Genomic DNA, 26306 nt, shown 5'->3' with positions numbered 1-26306 from the left:
ATAGCAACTAAACACGCGTCACAAACAACCAACCAACCAACCTGAAATAACTCTTCAACAAATCAATCAATATAGAAATTTTTTTCCATCTACTTCCCTAATAAAAAAAAAGAAGTTAGTAATGGGGACTGTCAACAGAAGTGAAAACTTATATCTTTGTTTTTTAAATGTGTAATATGACATCATTTCTACGTCAAATGTACGTAAGAAAATGACTTTGGTATTATATCAGTACGATGTCAGCATGATATAATCTATCCTTACATCATTTTTTAGTCACAACAGATGTCAGTGGTGGTATGTAAAAATTACGTGAAAATTCATTACCTAGCTCTGACTTACCAGTGATGTCAGACCTAGGTCATGTATTCACGTGGTAAAATTAACTTCACTTACTGCTACTACAGCATGTCGGTGATGCTAACTTACAAGATTTTACCCATCCAATAAAGAGTCCAACACGCACATGATACAGTCGAGTATATACAATGTATAAGTGTATATATGTATACATGTACACAGGCCACTGCTATTCGCCAGTCTGGCGCAACACGTCACTAGCATGTCGGTGACGCGAACCCATGAGTTTTACTCCTACCAAAAATCGCTCAGCGCGGCTAAAGAAGTTTTCACTTCAAAAATTAATAATTCCCACGCAGGATAAAATCCTAGAAAAGGCTGTCTAATAGTTTGGCAAGCACCTGTCATGAGACACACTGTGACTTTTCAACTGCACTTTGTTGGAGGAAATCAAAAGAGTCACATAGCCGCATACAGTTTCTGCAGCACAAGAATACCCAAGTGGATCTTTTGATCGCCATGAATGCGGTCTCTTTGTTGTCCCGGGAGAAAAAAAAAACGCCGGTAAGTATTTTAAATTTCGCTAGCCTATCCTAACCAACCTTTCAAATGATTTTAATAGGTATATATATATTTTTTTAAATAAAGCTAACATAACCTAACCAACTGTTGAAAAATGGTTAACTACCTGTAAATTATTTGAAATATCTCAACGATGTTTTACAAAATCGTCAAATATAAGAACTAAAATGTTATCGTCATAGTTTCAAAAGAGCGCCTACTCTAGAAAATGACCGTTTTCTCCTCTCTCTCTCTCTCTCTCTCTCTTGCGAGGTCACAAGCCTGCCTTGTTTACCTCCGTTGTTGACGTTGTGCACAGCGGCTCTACGACCCCCCCCCCCCCTCCCCTAGGGGGAGAAGGAGGGGGGGGGGTAGCTCACTGCTGCTTCCTGTCCTCAGGTCGCGACGTGAAGGAACTACTACTACTATCTCGCCCCGGCCTCTGAGCTCAAGGGCATTGCCAGTGGCAACAGTTTTACTATTCCTCTACTTAAGAAACCGGCGGGCAGAGCTCCAGGTTCTAACGCGCCATTTGCGAACCACTCCGGATTCATTGAAAGTGTCTGTGACTACGAATGAATAGCATTTGAGAGGCATGCCACTTGTCTAGTCTATAACTAGGGTCATGTAATTTTCGCGAAAAGATTCTCCGACCAGCTGTGTGTTTAAAACTCTGTAGCATTTTCTGTGTCTCGCGGTTGGCTGGGTTTATTCCAGGCGCATGTTTACTGTCGGCGCACCAATCACAGCCATCCAGTGCGGAAGCAAACTCGTCCTGAATGGCCAGCCGAACAGGGCGATGGCTTCTCTCGCAGACGGCCGCCAATCACAAGGGAGCAATCGCTAGAGAGGGCATACATACCTCGTTGCAGTCTAATGAGCGATCAGATTATTTCGCGAAAAATGCATGCCCCTATCTATAACGTGTACAGGTATTTTCAAGGACGTGTGTAAAATCCAACACACAGTATTGTTACTGGTACATTGGACGTGCAGGGAGACCTCATCTCTAATATTTTGAGACCTGAAAAATTCGTGGATTCATTTCGCGATTGGCTGGAATCCAAATACGTTTGCCTTTTTACTGCTTCAATGATTGGGGCACAGTTTATGTGAAGGACTCTGGGCCAATGAAAAACTCTCAACAAACAAGCATCGAATCACGAGCATCCCGGTTAAAAAAAAAAAGTTTCCACGAGTCAGTAGCCAATGAGTAGAGTCCCGGAAATTTTGCGAATTCCTCTGGCCTCAGGATAGAATTCAAAGTTATAGGTGTGCTCGACCCATGTTTACTTTCCCATTGGTTGATTTCTTAGCGAGAACATTTTTATCCTTGTTATTTGACACTACCTGATTCGCTTACTTTTCTCCTAGCTGGGCATCATTGGCTCACGGTCGTAGAGGGGCGTGTCCAGATAACTGCGGTCCAATCATGAACACAGTGCGACAGTGTGGAGGTTTGCATTCTAGCTTGCGACTAAATGAATGCGCGAAAATTCCGTGGCTCTACCAATGAGCAGATGTAATTTTCCTGAGTGCATAGAGGACCATGGAGTCCATCCTAGAGGTCACTGAAATCGCGAATTTTTCCGGTATTTACTAATAACTCATCATAACAATGGTCGGGTCACCGCTACAAGTCCCGTAGAGGCGGAGTTACCGACGCGAAGACCGTTAGGTGCCTGACGCTTTAGAGGCTGTGAGGCGTGTGATGTGCGAGCGAGTGTCGCCCTTAGCGACTCCAGGCTAGAGATAGTGCTCACACGCCTTGTACTGATGTACGCGCGCTAAAAGTTATACTTACCTGGCGTAATATAAAGCTAACTTTAATTTCGCATGCAAATAATTAATAGAAATGAAATAATATAGGAGTGATATAAATACGGTTGGTAAATTAAATTAATTTTTTTATAAAATACTCAGTATTCAATATTAATATAAACATGTGTAATAAATTAATTCTTTAATTTAGTACAATAAGATAAAGTTTAATTTAAAAAGAAAATCTATACATATGCTGGTTATTTTAATTATTAAATAATAATATAATACTTTATCACGCAAATAAAATATACATACAGGAACATAACCTCACTTATATATATATATATATATATATATATATATATATATATATATATTTGAAAAAGTTAATAAACACAATTTTTATCATTAATATGCATAATGAATAATTTTTTTTAATGATGTGGACCAGAATTCAATACCAATCACTAAAGTATATAAATATTCAAAAGAACATATATAATTTATTTATGTGTATGTGGTTTTTTGTACGTAGATTTTTTTTAATCGTGAGTAAATTTCGTTGGATGGTGCGCGCGCATAGTAACAGTTCACCACACACAAAACTCAGGTGGGGGTGGGGGTGGGGATCGAACCTCGGACCCCCTAGCGAGTGAGGGAGTGAGGGAGGGAGGAAGGGAGGGGAGGGGTTGACCCAGGGACAGCCGGTGTTCCTGGCGAGCGGCGATAACACCCCGCGCAAACAGCGCGCCTGGCTGACGTAACTGCGCGCCGCACTTGCATCAGCCCCATCTCCCGCCCTCGCGTCTATCCTCCTTGAGACGCCGAGTATCTGGTGCGCGCTACCAGGGCTTCATTTACTTTACTTTGCACGTGTATCCATGTGTTAGAGTTAGCCAAACTATTGATACTAATGAACTGAAAATTATTTCAATTACATTTTTAAACGTTCAAAAAATTGATTTATGTTATAACAGTAAAAAAAAATGACAGTATATACTAACATAAGCTCTAATGCCATTTTAATAATTAATTACTTCTTGGATTCTGAGTTGAAGCCACGTATGCACAGTTGAAGGCTTGCCCGACGTTTCGGCGTATCTCGTTTCAGCCGTCTTCAAGGGCGGGTGACAACTGAACCGGGCAAACCAAGAAAGCCAAAGAAACATTTAAAACAGTCGGTGACTTAATCCAAGAAAGAGACTATACGATCCGGACCTTAAAAAATCATTCGCATGCTATTAGCTTCTACGGCGAATGATGAATGCGTAGAGACCGGAAAAATTCGTGGGTTCAATGAACTTCAGGATAGACTCCAATATCCTCTACACACTCGGGGCAAATGCCGAACTGTACATTGACTGCTGACTCGTGAGTCGTCTCGACTGGGTGGCCTGTGATTCGACACTTCTATGAGTGAGGGTCTCTAATTGGCCCTCAGTCCTCCAGATTAACAGTGGACCAATGGCAGAAGCCGCACTAAGGTATAATTATTTGAATTTTAGCAAAACACGAAATGAACCCGCGAATTTTTCAGGTCTCTATTAAATTGTTTTCCCTGACGAGAATATTCGGGAAATTACTTAGAAAATGTCTAGAGATTCAAATTTGGAATAGTTATTGAAAACTTTTCTTCCTCCTCGTGATACGTTTGGTTGTCGGAGAAACCGAAGAAAACGAAGAATCCGGCAAAGAACAAACTGTCAGACTGTTGGCGTCATCGACGACGCGCTGTGATTGGCTGCTGTACTTCGCAGCCCAGAGCCCCTGGTAGGTAGGCATCGCGCGGCGCAGAGTCGGCGGGTGGCTGTCTCCCAGGCTTCGATAGACTATAGTTAGAGACCTGAAATATGCTAAAATTAATTATAATTGATAAATTTTAATTATTAATAAATAATGTATTTATAATCTCTGAAATAAACAAATTATACATACTGAAACTCAACCTCACTTATATAAATACAAATGAAAAATTTTATAACTACATTTTATTTCTGTACTATTCATAATAAATAAATTGTTTTAATGATAAGGACCATTATTACATATAAAACGCTAAAATATAAGATTTAAAGAACGTATATAATTTTTATGAAGCTAATTTGTATGTATCCTTTTTTTCTTACTGTGAATATTAATTTATAATTTTTTTTCTCCTGTAACTCGCCTTAAGAAGTATAACTCCAAACAAAAAAATTAATAGTGCTCGACAGGGCTGTTGAGAAATTACAATATTTGAATTCGGCACGCGTACGTAACAGAGTCAACATTTCTGGTACGCGCACCGGCAGGTGTGCCGGAATTGCGGCGCTCGGCAACGACAGACGGGGAGGCGGCCGTGAATAATTCAAGAGAGGAGTCTTTGGGGCGGGGTGGGGGGAGGCCGGCTCTTTCCAGCCGAGGGCAGGACTGCGGGAGTGGTCTCTACGGCTTCCGGAAACAAGAGAACTGAAGTGGTGGAGTGGTGGAGTGGTGGAGTGGTGGAGTGAGCACGCAGGCGCTCTGGAGACCTGGGTGTTGGCCAGCACTCGTCACTTCGGGGTGCTGTCACAACTTAGAAACACACAAGATAGTATCTTCTAAGTTGTGCGTTTCTAAGTTATGACGTTTCTGCGTTGTGTGTTTCTACGTCGTGTTTTTCTAAGTTATGTGTTTCTAATTTATGATCGTTCTAACTTATGACAGTTCTAAGTTACGTGGATTTTTTTTTTTCGAGATTTCTAAATCATGAATGTTTTAAGTTGTGTGTTTCTAAGTTATGTGTGGTTCACTCGTCACTTCCACCTCCTTCCAAGAGGGTTCATCGCTGCTGCAAGGACCATGTCTCACCCGGAGCTCCGCTCGTGCGCCGATACAGGGAGCCATTCAGCTGTCAACTCGCGGCATCGCTTCCAAACACAACCCGCGCTATCTTCACTGCTATGAGATGTAAACAAGTACGAGAATAAAAAAAAAATATAATAATGTGAGCGAGGCTTTCATTACACGCCAGTGATGTACTTAATTCTTTAAAATAATGCCACGTCGCTTTTCAAATAACAAAATTTCTGAATATCATACCTCTAAGGAACTACTAAAAAAATAATAACTTGAAACGTTGTACAACACATATTACAACACTTAGTGTATGTTTGTATATATATATATATATATATATATATATATATATATATATATTTTTAAATTACTGAAATCAGTCTGTAAAAAACTACCTACAAACAAAACCTTATCCTTACTGATATGGTTCAACGTTGTTTTTTTATTATTACATTATTATATTATGTTATTAAAAAAAGTAAAAATTCCAGTGAAGTAATTTGAACCTCGTACGTTGAGGTTACCAAATACCCCTGTGCTAGTAAACCTCTTGAGAATTTAGAAGGAGAATATGTATTATAATGATTGTAATGCAGGTTTTCTTAGGTATTTTAAACTTTGCGGTTAGTTTTTCCTATGATTTTTTTAGGCTACCAAATATATGCCAGGGTAGTTTCATTATCTTAAAGTTTCATTTGGCACACCTATACGTTTGGTATGTCCCCTAATGTTTACAAAAGTTACTATATACGGATTAATTGCAGGGGCGTAGCCAGGGGGGGGGTTTTAGGGGTTCTAACCCCCCCCTTAGCACCAAATCTTTAATTAATTTCTTACTCATCACTCAAACAAATTTCATATTAAAATTAATAAAATTTTTACCATTACAATATTTAAATTTAAGCACCGAAAACTGCTAAAATAGCACTATTTTACACCTTAAAATCCAAATTTTTCCGGGGGAGGACCCCCGGACCCCCCGCTTTAATACGGGGGGAGGGGGGCCATGCTTCTTAACACCCCCCATACGCAAATCCTGGCTACGCCACTGATTAATTGCTACACGTGGTTCCGCCGTATTTTTGACACATTTCTAGGGACCGGAAAAATTCGCGGGTTCAATGACCTGTAGGATGAACTCCATAGTTCTACGTACACTCGGTGAAATGTCACCCACCCATTGGCTGCTGTCTTGTGAGACGCCCCAACGTAGCAGCCTGTGATTCGATAAAGCGTTGGTTGGGTGTTTCTCATCGGCCCAGAGTCATCCAGGTGAGTTGTGAGCCAATAGCAGAGGCAGCACTGAGGTATAGCTATTTGTATTTTAGCCTATCGCGAAATGAATTCGCGAATTTTTCCGGTCTCTACACATTTCCGTTCAGCGACTTCCGTTCAGTGGCGGATCTAAGGGGGGGGCACCAGGGGCAAGTGCCCCCCCCCTTTCCCGATAAACCAGTTGTCTGCTACATTAATAATTGCCAACGAAAATGATTGTTTCTGAAACAAGTAAAATATTTTAAGATAATTAATGAATTTCTTGAAGAATCATAAAATCTGGTGGTTGGATGTTATGTGTAGTGTGTGAGTAGATTAAATACAAATTTAGTAATTTTAAGACATTTTTTCTCTGGCTATTCTGAAATCCTAGAGTGCCCCCTCCGAGGCGAACTTCTGGATCCGCCACTGCTTCCGTTCCATTTTCACGAATTTACTCCGCATTCCGAGAGCTAAGATGTTTAAACATCAAAAACTATTTGTAGACATGTTTTTATCAATGTTTTTGCCGTGTTAGAATGTTTAGAACATAGGAAAACAAACCTACAATAGCTTTAGTTCAACCAGCATAAAATAATTTTACTACCTCCCAATTATATGGAAAACAATCTTCGACGCAGTGACAGTTTCACAAGCATATTTGAGTATCCTGGACGCTTACCTTCGTCATTATCTTCCATCAAACGTTCATATCCAAACTATATTAGAAAACTAAAACACAACAGAGCAGCACTGACACGAAGCAACGTGCAGGGAAAAGTGAAACTACAATAAATCTTGAGGAGTGGGGGTTACTTGAAGACGTGGACTTCTTACCTGTTCATTGAAGGTCCCCAGAGGCGGCTGCTGCAACACACGAGAACAGAGAGCAGAGATATAGACGCCATCAGTGAACTGTGACCTGCGAGCGAGGCAACACACACACACGCCTACACAAGGCACGGCATCAGATAAACAGCAGTCAGTCCGTTGCCCCAGCGAGCAGCCGCGAGACGTGAGCGAAGCAGTCTCAGCTTCACCTCGTATCGCCGCGTCAGGGAGACTGACTTGCTGCGCTCTGTTGATGGTGTTGGTGGGGGGGGGGGACGAGTGCGTGTACTTTGGTACGCGCAGTTCAGAAGTTACACTTATATTTGGCGTAATATGAAAACCAACTTTAATTCTGCATTCTCCAGGAACATGGAGTGATATTACAAACACAGTTTGGTATAAAGTATAAATTTCAATCAAATTAAGAAAAATTTAATAAATACGCAGCATTCAAAATTAGTATGAACACGTGTTGAAAATCAATAAATGTGCTTAAACTTTATTCTAATTTATTAATATTATTTATTAAATAATTATTAATAATGCAAATAAATTATACATACGGGAACATAGTCTCAATTATATCAAAACACTTGAAGATTTATAAACACAATGTAAATCAATAATATCCTAACAAATAATTGTATTTATTTACGTAGAACCAGAATTCAATATCAATCACTAAAATATATAACTCAAAAGCACATAATTTTTTTTATATTTGTAATTAACCTTTTTTCATCCTGTAAATCGTAAGTGTGTAGCGAGATTCCTTCATTGAGTTTCATAAGTTGTATCACACAGTTAAGTAAATGTGACTTGCTGTTATGTAGAATGTAGTAACCACTAAAGTGTAATGCCACAAACCACGACTTAGCCTAAGTTCTAACATGGCTGGTCTAAGCAGCATAAAATGGAATGTATATAATTTTGTTGACAATTTCGAACTGTAATAATCAAGTATTTGTCCTTGGTGCCAGCCACCCCACCATCTCTAGAAGTTACAGCTTGTGCATTTAATGCACGTAGCATCGTGCTCGTGAATCGTAAAAATTCACTGACGTATTTTTTTTCATAACCCGCTTGAAGAAGTATAACTAAAAAAAATCTGTGTCGAAACAAGCATATCGCCTTCGAAACACCGAAACAAACCAGACGGACAAACATTTCCAAGAGCGTTCGGTGGTTAGTCCCACCTCGAGTCAGAAAAAACACTGCTTCAACACTATTGTATATATGGTGATTTTTTTTCTCGCACAAAAACGGGCATTATTTTACCACCCGTTCATTATTTTTGATGTGAAACGTTTTTGGGCGCGATAAGAGTACAACTTGAAGGCCAAATTTCAACGCAACGTTTTTGTGAAACATTATTTTGAAACGATTCTGACGCGAAAAGGACAGAAAATAGGTACTTGGCCAAAGATATATAAATAGAGCACTATGACTTGGCTCGTTATCTTTCTCCTCTTTGTGCAGTAATTCGTAACACCCCCCCCCCCCCCCCAAAAAAAAAATAGAACTGAGAGAGATAGATGAACTACAGAATAAGACAAAGAGTTGCGTATGCACTTGTTTCGGAAAATAGATATAGGTAGTATCCTATACAGTCAGCTGTGAATGCCTTGAACTTTATATTTGCTACCAGCGCGCTCGCGTTCCTCCTTGTCCAGCCAGCAGCGTAGAGAGCGCTGTAGAGACAGTCCCTGCATTTCCCGCACAGATAGCGCTATCTGTTATCAATTTCTTATTTCGTTCAGAGATTTGGCGTGTTCCAAATGGCAGAATTGTTCGAATAAACAGTAACACTCACAGTGCTCGCAAAACTCGAAAAAGTAGTCGATCGAGTGACTTGAAATTTTGACAGAATGTTCCAATTCAATACGCGAGTGATTTTATAGTAAAAGTTCAAAAAAAAAAAAAAGGAAAATTTCAGGGAATTTCATTAATTCAATTTAATATTATGGTGTTAGGTAATAAATAAACATATACAGGTCTGAGCGTTTTTGGAAAAGAAAATATTTTAAAAATATGATTTTATACATTTTATTCAAATTCTGCTAATATATAATTTAGAACCTAATTATCTCTGGAAGTTCTAGCGAGAAAGGAGATTAGACGCTTCACGGAGTGAATATATTCTCCTTGAAATCCGTGCACAAAAAAATCTTTTACTGCCGTCTTTTGTTTTCGCTTGTCATAGTACGCGTTTTACGAGTTGACTCACAAAAAGTATTTGGAAGAATTAGAAAGACTTGAGAAATAATAACTTAATAAGGTTCAATTTGGTGGCGCATTGGTTTTACTATCTGGAGACTTTAGGCAAACGCTACCTCGCTCAACACCAGTTGATGAATTGAATGCCTGTTTGAAATACAGTGGAGCACAGATTATCCAAACTAATAGGTTAAATGGGGGTCTTTTGATAAATGATATTTCGGATAGCCAATAATTTTCGGGAAAAAAAGATACTAGGGTTTTATGAGCACAGTGAAACAAACAGTTATAATAAACACATATATGTATGTATTTTGTTGTACAATGCTCACACAAGAACTAATATGTAAACAAAATTGCAGTTCACAAAGGAACACATACACACATGAAAAACCAAACAAAGAATCAATCGTGTAAGGAATAAAATGATCGAAGAAATCCGCACAAAATTAAAAGTACTGTAGGTTTACATGCACTTTGCTTCAGAGAGGATCCTCTTTTTCTTGCTACTAAATCTCTTATACTTTTTAATGCAAGCAGTAGAATGGAATCACACTCTCCTTGTTTCTCCGGCCACTCCAAGGCTGTCTCTAGGCACTGAAAAGCTTATTCGTCACTAAACTCCTGCTTTTCGTAATGGTCTTCCATGATAGTAGCAAGGATTTCATCGTCTGTCATTACTTGGCAATCATCATCATCACATTCGAGCCATTCTTGAATGTTTTCCTGGTCACAATATTCCAATCATGCAGAATCTTTAATCAGCTCAGCTAGTTATGATACAAATTCACTGTTTGGTGACTCCTTCAGGTGCAATGGTGGAGTCGTTCGATGGAAGAAGCTTATTCCAAGCTTTAGCAAGCAGGGGCGCAACAACTAAATTTCAAAAAGGGGGGGGGGGGGGGGGGGGCAATATACTTTTTTTTATAAAGAATCATCGATCCCCCCTATTGAAGCGGGGGGTCCGGGGGTCCTCCCCTGGGAAAATTTGTATTTCAAGGTGGAAAATGGTGCTATTTAAGCAGTTTTATTATCTAAAAATTGATTACACAGCACTTTCTTTGCCCCCGTTTGCCCCCACTTCAAGATTTCAGAGGAGGGGGGGGGGGCAAAATACCCTTGCCCCCCCCCCCCCTGTTGAAGCGCCACTGTTAGCAAGGTTCGTGTCCTTGATGGATTGATTTATTTGTACAGTTGTTGAATAGTTTTTTTTTCATTTACCTGCCGATTAGAACCATGATTCGTAATGCTCTTCTGTAATAACGATTGAAGGTTTCAATAACCCCCTGGTTTATTGGTTGGAGGACTGAAGTTACGTTTGGAGGCAAAAAAAAATCAACTTTAAATTTGTATCTTTCTCTTTCCAGTGAAAGATTTTATGGATGACTTGGGGCATTATCAATTAACAAACAAAGCATATCCAGAATTCCCAGTTGCACGCTGATTCTTTTTAACTTCAGGAATAAATATAAATATTTTGTATCATTCTACAAAAATGATTGTATCCTTCCACAACTTGTTTTGGTTCCTTAGATGACTGGCAATTTTTTCATCCCCTTAATTAAAGCACCGCGGATTTTTAGGTTTTCCTATGAGAAACAAAGGAAGCCTGTGTGGTATCCAGTAAGATTCACACGTTTCAGATCAGTAATGCGTTATTCCCTTGCTAGGTTTAGGTAGTTAAAAATAAATTTTAACTCGTGTTTTGTCCAGCTTGAGACTTGACAGCATACTCACGGATGAAATCCTACATTCATATGTAATAGAATAATTGTACTGCACAATTTATAGTTTTCATTAAAATAACAGTAAAAGTCTCTAAAAACCGAGTATCTACCGCGTTTAGTCGCAAGTTTACAGTACCGGTATGTACTTATTTTATCATCAATACCCATTTTTGTTTAAATATCTCATAGGTCTAAAACATTTTTTAAAATTATTTTAATAATAATTAGTAAATTTATACTTTGTCATTTTGCATTTGCGTCCAATTTTTTTGATAAATGTCACTTATTCTGTTGGCGGCAATGTGTTCTTTTCATCAGCACACCGTAAATGTGAAGGGGGGGGGGGGGGGGTGGTAACGGCATAAAGCCGGATTATTGACGAGGAAGGAGTGAAGCTAAGAGCTGTCACGTCATATTGGAAAGAACAGTTTTTTTTTTATTTGTCCATAAGAAAGCATTGTGAGCGTCTTTATAACCATAGTATTCGAAAAAGTATTTTCTTCCCCGGAAGTTGTCTTTGACTTCACTTTCGCTAGCACATTCTCCGTCTGGACACTTCCTATATATTTTCCTCACAAGAAAGCTGCTCCTGCTATCTAGCGACGACTTTCAGAACTTCCAACGGTCCGCGCTAAGTTCCTAGATCCATTCGATCGCGCCCTAAAGTGAAAAACGGATCTAGGCGTATGGGTAGTCAGTGCTGCTATCTTTTGTCTCCGCTTTTGAACTCTATATGTAGCCTACGCCTTGTGACGTCTGTGTGCAGCAGTAGTTTGTGATCACTGCATTCATGCACCCATACACACGAACTAATTCAACAAATAGTTAATCAAGTACTTACCCATGGCTACTGATTCTATTTAAAATAAATGTGTATTTTTATTTACCAATTTTGTCTTGCAATAATCATAGTAAGTACTATATTAACTATAATTACGGCCTGAGGAAATGTACTTGTGTAATACCTTTTACAGGCCATGATTTTAAATAGTAATGAAACAAATGTTGACGTAATATATCTCGATATAAAATATTGACTGTTCACTCGCGCAAATCGCTTCATGTATGTATAACAATGATTTTAATATATATATATATATATATATATATATATATATATATATATATTACATACACCATTGCTGGTTACACTTTGTGTCATAGAGATACCTCAATAATGGACGGAAAAAAAAAGAAGATTAATAGCCAAGCACTCGGAAAACAAGCAAAAAATCAGCTGATGTCAAAAGTTCAATGTGGTTTTTGTCTTTATTTACTGTTCTTGTTGTAACTGTCTCACAGTGTCTGTCTTCCTACCAAGGACGTCTCTGTGCGGTCTATGCAATTTAACTTTAGTCATTGGTGAAGTTTGACTTGTTTTCGGTGTGTTTGCGTATTCACACTTTGTTTTTTGTCGGTTTTCTGAGGTTTCTATATAACCCAGCAATGGCTCACGTCCAAAAAAAAAACTTAAATCAATCTTTCCCATTGGAAGAATCATTCCAAGATAGAATATAATGTTAGCTGTTAGCCAGTGGCGTATCCACGTGATTTTTTTTTGCTATGGAAGGAGAAGAAGGGGGGGTGGAGGGGGGGGGGGGGTTCAACCTGAAGTGTCTGAAGCCCCTTTCCTTTTTGACCCAACTTGCTCTGCGTAACAATGACGTTTTCTGGAAAGTGGAAAGAGTGGCCCTGTAGTCGAATACTAGCCTGATGGATCCCTTAGGTAAGGAATCTACTAGTAGTGCATCGTAGTTGACGCGGCCATCTTTGCGTCGCTTCCGAATCCTCAGAAGGGATGCGTCGCCATCCCCACATGCGTCCGCATCCACTGATGCTTCCCTACGTCCACTAGCTTGACAATCGTGTTTTATTTAATTTGTGTATAATATTACTTCAGATTTTCGGCATAACATTTGCTTTAAACGGTGTAAGTGATAAGTGATAACTCAAATAGAGACAATAGACGTCACTAAAAATTATCGAAAGGTGAACTTAAACTTATAGGCGGGTATTAATTGCTGTTTAAGGTATTGTTTTTATAATTTAGGATTCATAATATTTTTATTTTGATCGATATCATTTAAAACAGCCACTCTACATTAGTTGTTTTTTTTTTTTTAATTGGTCGTTGTTATTTACCTTTTGCTATATATTCAATGGTAGAAGACTCTTTCCCGCGCCTTGCGGATAGGCATTTTGCGTTACGCGCAAGATCAGCTTATTGTCTACCGCTCAGATCACCCAACCAGCTACTCGAAGTGGTTCTACGTCACGTCTGTCAGAACTCAGAAGCAGGGGCGGAGCTAGCTGCCAATTTTTGGGAGGCTGAGGAGGGTGGGGGGGAACGGGAAGCGGATGACCAGAAGGTACGATATACTCCCACTTAATTAGGGAGACAGGAATTTTGAAAAGTAATAGCCCCTAAGGTTATTTTAAAGCATTTTTGACGACCTGAAAAGTACTTTTTTTAAAAAATCTTTTTACAGTTATTTTTGGTTCTGTTTTTTTTTGTGTGCGGGGGGGGGGGGGGGGGGAGACACTAGCCCTGCTTATAGTGTCAACCACTGAATAAAAAGGGTAAAAATGCCATATTAGTCTGAAAAGAGTTTAAGCTATAACTAGAGACTGGAAAAATTCGCGATTTCAATGACCTCTAGGATAGACTCCAAGATTCTCTATGTACTAGGACAAATTGCACCTGCTCATTGGATAATGACTCGTGACACGTGTTACCTGGGATGCTTGTAATTTGATACTTTTTTTGTTGAAGGTTTTTCACTGGCTTAGAGTCCTTCAGGTAAACGGTGGTCCAATCACTGACTCAGAATGAAGGTGAACGAGTTTGGAGTCTAGCCTACCGCGAAATGAATCCGCGAATTTTTCCGGTCTCTAGCTATAACAATTATTTTTTCATCGTTTTGTATTGAAAATTTGCCACCGTTAAGACAGAAATCACGCATTAAGAGTTTTACAAAAGACTATACATTGCGAGTATTATTACAGTTAAAGTCATCCCCAACTATGAATTCAATACAAAACACGAATGATTTCACAGCGGAATCTGTTTGTAGCAGTCAGACGTTATTAACTGACAGGCTATCCATTAAATTATACACGTGCTTTAACGAAGCCAATTTTTAAAATTAAACGAAGAAGGTTTCAGCGTCCTAATATCTGTTGAAACCAATATGGCGTCTCTCGTGCCCGGGGAAATAATTTCAACAATCACGAAACACACACAAGTTGTATATGAATGGGGATTCTGGAACTGGAGTCGGAGCATGGAGCATGGAGCATGGAGCATGGAGCATGGAGCGGGTCTATGACAGACCGCCCTGACGTCACGACGGCCACCTTGGATGACCTTGACCTTTGACGGCCATAATGTATCCGCCATATTAGAATCGAGCGCTCCGCTGACTGTTACATTTTTTGTTACGGCCGCCATCTTGGATTTTAGAATGATGCACTTTTAGTTATGGTCACCATATTTTATTTCAGAATGTTGAAATTTTCGTTAAAGCCGCCATCTTTAATTCTAATAACATTACCGTGATCTCTAAATATTTACCTCGAAATTAGGGGGAAAAAATCCGAAAATCATCAAAAATCTACACATCAGTTCGATCCTTGATTAAAACAAAAAAAATTGGTTGTCTGTAAAGTCGGTTTACGGACGATAGTTTAACGTGACAACGTCATAACAAAACATTGATGAAATGATTGATCCAGAAGAAAAGGAAATATCATATTCGGCCTGAGACTGAGCCGTAATAGGTTTTTGCAACCAAACCATTTAGGCATTAAAAATATTATATTCTTTGAGGAAGAAATTTTTTTTAAATTTTTATATCTTTTGTATGATAAAATCTACCTCTGCATACTTTTATGAATAAAATTGAATCACTTATATTTAATTATCACTATTTTGTATGGATACAAAGGAGTGAAATTAAATGTACAATTTAATTAATAAATTTACTTTTATTTGTATTCATTAATTCAAATATATTTATTACTTTTGAAATGTTGCGTGCGCAGTATTTATTTTTACAAGTACAAAAAAAATTATATCAGCTGCCAGAATTCGAACCGACATCCTTACAATTCAAAATCCGCGATGTTAACCGCGTGGCCACGAGGCCATATTTGAAATTTGTAGTTTCAGATATTATATATATATTTATAAAAATTTTGTTCACGGTAGGGAAATAATATTATTTCATTTTTATAAAACGATTTTATAACAAATACGCATCCCAAATACACCAAATATATTTATAATGTGTTACAATATTTTTTAAAACATTGTGCAAAAGATCCCGGGTGTAATTTGAATTATTATGTGTAACTGTAAAAAGCACCATTGTTGGTTCTAAACGTATTTGAATATTCAATATTACTTTTAAATAACCGTACCGATTGTGCTGAAAATCGGTGGACGATCGTTAAATTACATAATATTAATAATTCAAACGACGAAAATATGATTGAAAAGTCAAATCGATGGTTTTTCCAATTGAGTGAAAGAGAGATGCCACGCATGCGTACAATGAGCAAACAGGACACATCCGTAGTGGGACATCCGTAGTGGGACAATTTTTCGTGCCTGCTACCAGCGTTCATCGATTTATTAGACGTTGTCACGTCAAAAAGTAAAATTAACCAAGAAAAATGACAGATTTGAGAAGTAAAAAAAAATTAAAAAAATGTGATATGTAAATTTTACAAGTACAAAAAAAAACAAGCAATTTATAAGCATTTTTAGCTTTCTACAGTCCTCTTAGAAGGCAAAGTTAGTTCTTTGCATGTGTTTTCAGGTCAGTTCTACACGACAGTCGATAACCGGGTACATTCAGATGTTGAATAGACACCTCCAGTATGTGGCCAGCCACATCTAGTTTGTAGCCATGTGCATCTAGTAGGTGGTCAAAAACGTCCAATCAGTAGCCAAGAGGCAATATTCTTTGATACTCTGCGAACATTTTAAACAGTTCATGTTCAACGCCAGGCTTATAGATCAGGCAGCTCTTAACCACGAGAACAATCATGATATACTCCAGTCTTGTCGATGCCCATTAAAAAAAAAAAAAGCAAGCACATCGAATGTTAAAAATTAAACTGGCTGTGACACGTGTGGAACTCCTCACCAAATGTAAAAGCTCTCAGCTCTTACGTTTGAAGCAACACAGTGCAATACTCAAATTGCAAAAAAAAAAAAAAAAAAAAAAAAAAAATTAAACCCAATTTGCATTGAGGGAAGACATTAACTTTAACATTGTTTTTTTTTTTTTTTTAAATCTTACTTCGACAAAAACGCAAGGACGTAGAATGGAAATATGCATTACATCAAATATTAAACTGTATTGTATCACGTAAGATTAAATAGGTATTGTTACTGTTGCTTGGGAATCCCTTGAAGTGGGTCGGGAAGAGTTGCCGCGCGGAGGTATGGATGCGTCCCGTCAAGTTGGCAGCAGTGCGGGAAGCGAACGTAAACAGGCTCCAGAACAGCAGCCCGCCTGTTCCGGCCGCGGGCTAATAATAGCGGCCCGCGGCTGGCCTGCGCTCGGCACGCCGGCTTCGTCGAGGTCCGGGTTTGAGTCCTGCCTCGCTCGACCACACGCAGGGTTGAAACGACTGTGCTTCAGCGGGCATCACTCTCTCTCTCTCTCTCTCTCTCTCTCTCTCTCTCTCTCTCTCTCCCCCCCCCCCCGCTTTTCAACCTTCCGCGCAAAAGTGATTAATAGACACCTGAAAAAATCGCGGGTTCATTTCGTGTTATGCTAAAGTTCAAATAATTATACCTTAGTGCGGCTTATGCCATTGGTTCACTGTTAATCCTGGAGGACTGAGGGCCAATTAGAGACCCCTCACTCATACAAGTGTCGAATCATAGGTTACCCAGTCGAGACGACTCACAAGTCATCAGCTAATGTACAGTTGGCATTTGCCCGAGTGCGTGTAGAGGATATTGGAGTCCATCCTGAAGTTCACTGAACCCGCGAATTTTTCCGGTCTCTATTTAAAAGAGTCTGGAAAAATTCGCGTATTCAACGACCTCCAGGATAGACTACACGATCCTGTGCACACTCGGGCAAACGTCACCTGTTCATTGGCTACTGACTTGTGAGGCGTCTCAATTGGGAGACTCGTGATTCGATACTGCTTTGACTGAGGGTCTATAATTGGTCCACAGTCCTCCAGGTTAACAGTGAACCAACACCAGACGTTGCATAAAGTTACAATTATTTGCATTCCAGCATATCACGAAATGAATCCGCGAATTTTTCCATTCTCTAGTGATTAATACTTTGAAGTAGCTTGGCTTCTGGGTTGTAGCCATGTGGAACCCAACTATTTAGAAATTCTCAAAACACAGCTCCACATCCAACATCAGACAGATCGCCCCTGATTGGCAAAACAGCCCAACCAACCAGAAGAAAGGAAGGTATCTGATTGGCCCGCAGCTGCAGCCAATCAGCGAGCAACTCTCCCCCCCCCCCCTCCTTCCAGGCGAGAGTATACAAAGGCAGGAAAACTGGTAAGAACATCAGTAGGTAACTGCTCCCTGATGATGGCGACTGCAATGTCGACCGAAACGTCGGTGAATTATTCGCCAAGGACACGGCTACAATCCAGAAGCCAAGCTACTTCAGAGAATGGCCGTGAAAGCCTGCGTACATTATTGATTAATACTTTATTTGTCCTTTTTTGGGCATTTAATATGCAAGTATGCCCATTAAATATGTCCCAGTTATTAATTTTTAAGTAGAATCAACTATGAGCGTTGTAGAGAGTTGGTTCAAGGTCACAATTAAAAAAAGTTACTGAAACCGTTTCAGATAAGCGCATGCGCGGATGCTGATGTGTAGAGACCGGAAAAATTCGCGGGTATCATTTCGTGATGTGCTAAAATTCAAATATTTATACCGTTGTGCTGCTTCTGTTATTGGTTCACTGTTAATATGTAGAACTCTTGGCCAATTAGAGACAATCAATAAAAAAAGTATCCAATCACAAGTTACCCACTTGAGACGCCTCAAAATTCAGCACCCAATGAACAGGCGCCGTTTGTCCAAGTAGGCAGAGGATCATGGAGTCTATCCTGGAGGTCATTGAACTCGCGAATTTTTCCAGTCTCTACTGATGTGTTGTTTCCTCGCTTGCAGCGCGAAAGACTGGCTCTTTCCCCTATTAGTAAAGGGTATATGAAGCTGTAAACTTTATTTGGCAACAGGATGGAGCCCCTCCCAAATGGTTGAACGTCAAAGTCTCTGGCCGTTGGATTGGTCGTAATGGTCGAGACGACAGAGATCTTTTTCGCTGGCCTCCACGTTCACCTGACATAACGCCAAGTGATCTTTTTTTTTCTCCTTTGGGGCTTTATGAAAGATTGCGTCTACGTTAAGCCCCTACCTTATTGATTTTCCAGATGTAAGACGCGGAATTAAAAGCCACAAGTGCAAGTCTCAGGAGATGGGCGCTAGATGTCGAGGGGGGAATAACGAAGAAAGTAGAGAGACAATTGTAAGGTTGTTAGTCGGCACGTTTGTTACAATATTTTGAACATCATTTATCGTTCAAGCGAATATATTGAAGTGTGAAGTGTCAATTCTAACGGGCGTGGCAGTCACGCATCAATTTCTTTTAATCTAATGAATGTACGAAATAGGACATAAAATACAAATTTAAAAATCTGTGAATTTATTATGAAAACAGTTTTTATTTACACAATTTTTTTTTCTCTCTCCACCTCCATTTCTATGTGTTCTTCAGGTGATGCAAACCTTCCCACAAGGTATTTAGTGGCAAGTGTCGACCAGAGGCGAGTTTCGACCAGAGGCGAGTGTGTACTAGAGGCGAGTGTGTACTAGAGGCGAGTAAATACCAGAGGCGAGTGTGTACCAGATGCGATTGTCGACCATTGGTAGAGACTGGAAAAATTTGCGATTTCAATGACCTCTAGGATAGACTCCAAGATCCTCTATGTACTAGGACAAATTGCACCTGCTCATTGGATAATGACTCGTGACACGTGTTACCTGGGATGCTTGTAATTTGATACTTATTTTTTTGAAGGTTTTTCACTGGCTTAGAGTCCTTCAGGTAAACGGTGGTCCAATCACTGACTCAGAATGAAGGTGAACAAGTTTGGAGTTTAGCCTACCACGAAATGAATCCAAGAATTTTTCCTCTCTCTAACAATTGGTTATTGTCGATTAGAGGCATGGGAAAATATTAGGAGAAAATGCTTTCCGTTTGGAGCTTTCTCCCTCCTTTTTTTCTTCTCTTGTGTATAACTTTTTGTTCCGATTAAAATAGCCTGTGTAGTTTTTAATAGTCAAACTTAATAACTACGTTTTTCCATCATTAGTATAACGATGGACATAATCTCACAAGATAAACTGTAGATGCTTGCTATTTCAATAATAGTGCAACTCCAATTATTAATAAAGGCGAATCTTTACTAACTAACCTTTGTCTGCGATATATTTTAGGTATATAAACAACATAATTTTCATCCCGCTTTTAAATTCAATACGCTGTATCTCAAAGTGAAAAAAAAAACTGTATGTCTACTCATGTACGTGCATCAGAAGTTATACTTTCATTTTTATTTAAGACACTAAATTATTTTGATATATTACTGTAACAAAATTTAATTAAATAAATACTTAGTATTCAAATTTAACATAAAATGTGTATTAAATTAATGATTTAAACTTAGTAAAATAAACGAGAATATTTTAATTAAAATTTAAAATTAATAAATATGCTGAATGTTTATTTTAAATTATAACATTTTATTATTTATTTAAACATAATGTATAATTAATAATGTCAATCAATTATGCATACTGGAACACAACCTCACGTAAGTATTTTAAAACTTGGAATTACTCTTAAACCTTGACTCTTGTAGCTAACCAAATATGTATGTTTCAGGGTAGTTTCACTATCATAAAGTTTCATTTGGCACACCAATGCGTTTGGTATGTCCCCTGATTTTTATGAAAGTGACTAATTATGGGTTTATGTTCATACACGTGGGTCCACCATGTTCCTGTGAAATTTATGTTGCATGGTGCACGCGCATCGTAGAAATTCACTCTCATCACTAGAGACCGGAAAAATTCGCGGGTTCAATGAACTTCAGGATAGACTCCAATATCCTCTACACACTCGGGCAAATTCCAACTGTACATTGGCTGCTGACTTGTGAGTCGTCTCGACTGGGTGGCCTGTGATTCGACACTTCTATGAGTGAGGGTCTCTAATTGGCCCCTCAGTCCTCCAGATTAACAGTGAACCAATGGCAGAAGCCGCACTAAGGCATAATTATTTGAATTCTAGCATAACACGAAATGAACCCGCGAATTTTTCAGGTCTCTACTCATCACGTTTCCATAACGCGCCTGAAGAAGTATAACTTCAGAGCCCGCAGGTGTGCGACTGAATGTTGACTTGTTACGGCCCTCCCTGCCCCCGCGCCTTCGGGCCCGTGACGTCATCCCGCAAGGGGGCGTGGCCGGCACCGGGCAAGAGGGCGCTGTGACGTCACGCCGGTGCTATCAATAGCAACTCGTCGGTGGCGTTGCGACAGTGCGTGCGGCCCACATAGCGGCGGCCGGAGGCAGGTCGGTCGGGTCTCAGGCCAGCGTCGTGTGATGGTACACTGGCACGTAATAATGGTACATTTACACACGATTGTGGTATACGTGCACATAATAATGGTACACCATCACATTTTAATGGCACACTGCCATGTAATAATGGTACGCTGTCACGTAACAATGGTACACTGTCACATAACAATGGTACACTGCCACATAATAAAGGCACACTGTCACGTAATAATGGTACACTGACACAATAATGGTACACTGGCACACAACAATGGAACCAAGGGGCCAGTTGGATCGCAAGCGGTTTGGAGACCACAGTAATCTGGGAGGTCCCTCGCCTTTAAACCTCTGCGCATAATCGCACGATGTGAAACCCTAGAATATCTCGTATCAAATTATGGTACACTTCTAATGGCAGATCAAAAAGTTTATTGACAATTTTAAGAATATGTGCTTTTATAGTCGATGAAGGTGTTGCTACCTGATTTACGAATGAGTTTTCTTCCGTGTGTCAAGTGACAAGGTGTGATGAGCAATGTTGGAATTTGGAAGAATATCTACGTTTAGCTTTATTTACCTTTAAAAAATTATAAGTAGGTAATCACTTTCTTCCAACAATTCCTTCATATATATATATATATATATATATATATATATATAAATATATAGTTATGTTGTCGTGTTCGCCACAAATACTTTGTGTTTACTACAGAAAAATGTAAGTCCACTAAATGGCTTACTATGAATTAACAACCAGTGTTTACTGTAACTAATAAAATGTATATGTTGGATCTACAAAATAGTTATGATGTCATTGCTATATATATATATATATATATATATATATATATATATATATATATATATATATATATATACACACACACACATACATATATATATATGGTGGTTTAAATTGACAAATTCTTTTTTGTCACAGACAGAAACTTTTTTTAGTCCATAAATAGAGATATTAATTCTAAAATAATCGTCTGGAAGTTGGAATACAAACCAAAAATTTTTAAATAAAAATAATATAAGTACCTAAATATTACTTGGTCTAAGAATTTCCAAAATTTCCTGATTTTCGACAAGGAATGTTATTGAAATACTGACCGTTTTGTTAAAGTTCACAGAACAGCTTCTACTGTGGCTTTGCGAACTCTGGGTTCGCGCCATCCACCACCGCCCGTAGTTACGTATTTCCGTTCCATGCGACTTCCGTTTCACTCACTAAGTCACTGCTATCAAGTTCCGTGTGCCGAGAGCTAGGATGTTGACAAATAATACAAAAAAAAAACAATCTAAATACTGTTTAGGTTACTACTGTACGTGCCGCCGTTACTTGTAAAGTTTATTGACGTGACAACGTCTAATAAATCGATGAACGCCGGCTGCACGCACGAAAAAGGATGACTCATTGTCCCGTTACGCTCATTGTACGCTAGCGCCGCATGTATCTCTCTTCCACTCGATTGGAACAACCATCGATTTGACTTTTTCGAGGCACATTAAACTTGAAACACTCCCATTCGTTTCCTACTTTTCCTATCATCGTCCTATCCTTAACAGAATAACACAGATTGGAAGAAGTTAAATAGCAAACACGTATAAAAGTTATAGTTAAAATAATCTGTTCGTTAAAGTAATAAACATATTTGAAATAATGAGTGCAAATAAAAGTAAATTTATCAATTAAATTGTATATTTAATTTCACTCATGTTTGTATCCATACAAAATAGTGATAAATCAATAAAAATGATTCAATTTTATTTATAAAAGTATGCAATCATTTCATCAATGTTTTGTTATGACGTTGTAACGTTAAACTATCGTCCGTAAACCGACTTTTTTTTTAAAGCAACCGATTTGCAATTATATTCATATCCGTTTAAACTCAAGCATTGAATAAACATCGAATTTCAACTGCCGCTCTCAGCCACGCAATGGCTCTGGCTGAAGTCCCCGGTGTTTGTCAAGATGACATCCAGAAGCTGACGACCTTGAAGTCTTGAAGACCCCCTCAAGGTCAGCCCGCGGCCGCCAGGCTGGTAACCCGGAAAAATTAGCGGATTCGTTTAGCGATCATGGCCGTCCATGAACATAGCTAGGAAGGAGGGGGGGGGGGGATGTTTGGGTTTACAAACCATCACGGAAGAACGAAAATTACTAGAGACCTAAAAAATTCGCAGGTTCATTTCGTGTCATGCTAAAATTCAAATAATTATACCTTAGTGCGGCTTCTGCCATTGGTTCACTGTTAATCTGGAGGACTGAGGGCCAATTAGAGACCCTCACTCGTAGAAGTGTCGAATCACAGGTTACCCAGTCGAGACGACTCACAAGTCAGCAGCCAATGTACAGTTGGCATTTGCCCGAGTGTGTAGAGGATATTGGAGTCTATCCTGAAGTTCATTGAACCCGCGATTTTTTCCTGTCTCTAAAAATTACAAGTACGGCCATGTATATATTTTTTTTTTTTGCGAAAGAAGATTTCCCGACCACCTGCGTGTCACAACACTTTGTAGCATTGTCTTGTGTGTCTCGTGGTCGGCTGGGCCAGCGCACCAATCACGGCCATCCAGTGCGGCAGCAAACGCGTCCTGATTGGCCCGGCCACACAGGTGCGACGGCTTCTCTCGCAGACGGCCGCCAATCACAAGGGAACAATCGCTAGCGCGTGCATACCTTACTTAAGTCCAATGAGCGATCAGAAAAGTACGTGACCCTACAATACGACGTTTAAAAAAAAAAACCTTAATTTTTTTTATATATCCTCTTTGGTGGAAAGTTCGTCCGGATTTTTTTTTATTTCAAATATTAAATGATAACTTTAATTTTTATTCGAATTAAGTTTTGGTTAAATGCTGCTTTAGTTTAATGACTTAATTTAATAAAAAAATTTTGGACATATGCCACTGCAGTTTTTTTACTGCAATTAATACTGCAATGGCGTATGGCCAAAGAATTGTATTAAATCAAAATTCAACACTGCATGAATCATTTAAATAACGTTCATTTAAATAATGTTATAGGCCTATTATGGTGCACTGCGACAAAAATTATCGTACGCTGGTTGTGGACGAGTGAAAAATTATTATACTGTGCATGTGTGCAAGGGAGAAATTATGGTAAACCCCCCCCCCCCCCACCCTTCCCATCACCCTTCTCCGCACCGCATCAAGTTTCGTCTTTGCCGTTTGCTGTCAACGACCATGTTGTATGACCAAGGGCGCAACAACAGGGGGGGGGGCAAGGGTATTTTGCCCCCCCCCCTCTGAAACCTTGAAGTGGGGGCAAACAGGGGCAAAGAAAGTGCTGTAATCAATTTTCAGATAATAAAACTGCTTAAATAGCACCATTTTCCACCTTGAAATACAAATTTTCCCAGGGGAGGACCCCCGGACCCCCCGCTTCAATAGGGGGGATCGATGATTCTTTATAAAAAGGTATATTGCCCCCCCCCCTTTGGAAATTTAGTTGTTGCGCCCCTGTGTATGACGTAATGGTCGCAATTCTGATACCGATTACCACTGGTAGACACCGCTTGTGTCGACTGCAGGTGTCAGCCATGATGGACGACGTCACTAATGGTTCTAGGTTCCGCTGCTGGGAGGTGCTGGTGTACATTTGAAGGTTAATACATTCCAGACAGCTGAGGTCTAGAAGCCAACAAGCTAACGTATAAGTAGAGACCAGAAAAATTCGCGGGTTTAATGAACTTCAGGATAGACTCCAATATCCTCTACACACTCGGGCAAATACCAACTGTACATTGGCTGCTGACTTGTGAGTCGTCTCAACTGGGTAACCTGTGATTCGACACTTCTATGAGTGAGGGTCTCTAATTGGCTCTCAGTCCTCCTGATTAACAGTGAACCAATGGCAGAAGCAGCACTAAGGTATAATTATTTGAATTTAAGCATAACACGAAATGAACCCGCGAATTTTTCAGGTCTCTAGTAATCACTGTTCTGGCGGCTGTCGTGTTTCCCTGCGTGATGGAGGATTCTTTCATAAACTGAGAGACGTAGGTAAATCCGAGTGACACGTATAGACAATAAAAAAAAATTCTGAATTTAGAATTTCGTGGGCCGATGAGAATCTCCCCGTTTATGTTGATCAAAATTCAAAAGAAAATCCACTTTTTAAATCTGAGAAAAGAAATATCACTAAAAATTTGATGCAACACAGCTAATTTGAATTTTTAAAAAATAGTTCTCATTAACAGTACTCAGGAAACTTCTCACGATTGAGCGCTATATCTGTGAAATCGCAGGTGTCTAAAATGCTACACATGATGAAATTATTTGCAGGTGTTTCATTATGAGAAGCAAAATTGTTTAAGATAAGATATTATTTTTCACTGAAGAGGATAGATGTGATAAACTTAAAATCGTTTATTGCTAAATTGTTAATTTTTTGGAAACAATCGTACAATGACTGTTACGCAAGATGAAGACAAGACTCTATAATCTGATAAGTCTCAAGTAGGCCCAGTTTATTTATGTAGCAGCGTTCTTAAAACGTAAGGAAAGAAATTATTATTGCAACAGCTTTGAAAGTATCAGTATTAAGTAACATCATTTTTAGCTACGATTTAAAATCAATTTGACAAATTCCTCTGCATACTCTAGAGAACAACCCTAGCTAAATGAAACAGCAGATTTAGTTTTTCATATTACTGAAATTAATTTCTGATTGTTTTACATGAAGAAGTGAAAATACCCAAAAATAGATATATACGTGGTTGAAACAGTGCAATCGAAGACATCTAATGTAGACAGTGTCTAGTTGGCCAACAATGCCCCGACATACGCACTGAAAACACTAGTTTACTGGCCGCCACAAAATAATATTGCTAATATAAATTCTGACAAAAAAAATTTTCACTCACTTGGAAGTGGTTTTGTTAAAGACTACAAAATTATCCTGTTGGCACCAGAAAATTTCCGGTAAGGCCTAAACTGAAAAAAAATTATTTAGTTCTGACCAAGAATCCTGTTTATTTTAAGGGAAACTTCTTTGGGCGCTATGAGAATAATATTTCAATTGGGGAAAGTTTCTGACGCGAAAATAGAGCACTATGCAGTATACGCTGCTGGGATCGTTTTCGTGCTCCTCTTTGTGCGATGTTTCGTCCCCCGCCCATAAAAATATATATAACCGAGAGAGATAGATGAACGATAGAATAAGACAGAG

At 39.1% G+C, this 26306-nt stretch overlaps 1 protein-coding gene across 1 annotated transcript in view; it reads right to left on the bottom strand.

The window, feature by feature from the left end:
• The window catches only part of LOC134539241 (sestrin homolog), a 230481-nt gene that overhangs the window by 146976 nt on the left and 57199 nt on the right, over positions 1-26306 (bottom strand). Inside the window, exon 3 of the mRNA XM_063381051.1 lies at positions 7534-7563. Within this exon, the coding sequence (XP_063237121.1) occupies positions 7534-7563 (30 nt within the window). The remainder of the gene's footprint in view (positions 1-7533; positions 7564-26306) is intronic.

Source organism: Bacillus rossius, chromosome 15, assembly GCF_032445375.1.
Source record: "Bacillus rossius redtenbacheri isolate Brsri chromosome 15, Brsri_v3, whole genome shotgun sequence".
NCBI classification, from domain to species: Eukaryota; Metazoa; Arthropoda; class Insecta; order Phasmatodea; family Bacillidae; genus Bacillus; species Bacillus rossius.
This window is presented reverse-complemented; position numbering and strand designations above follow the sequence as displayed.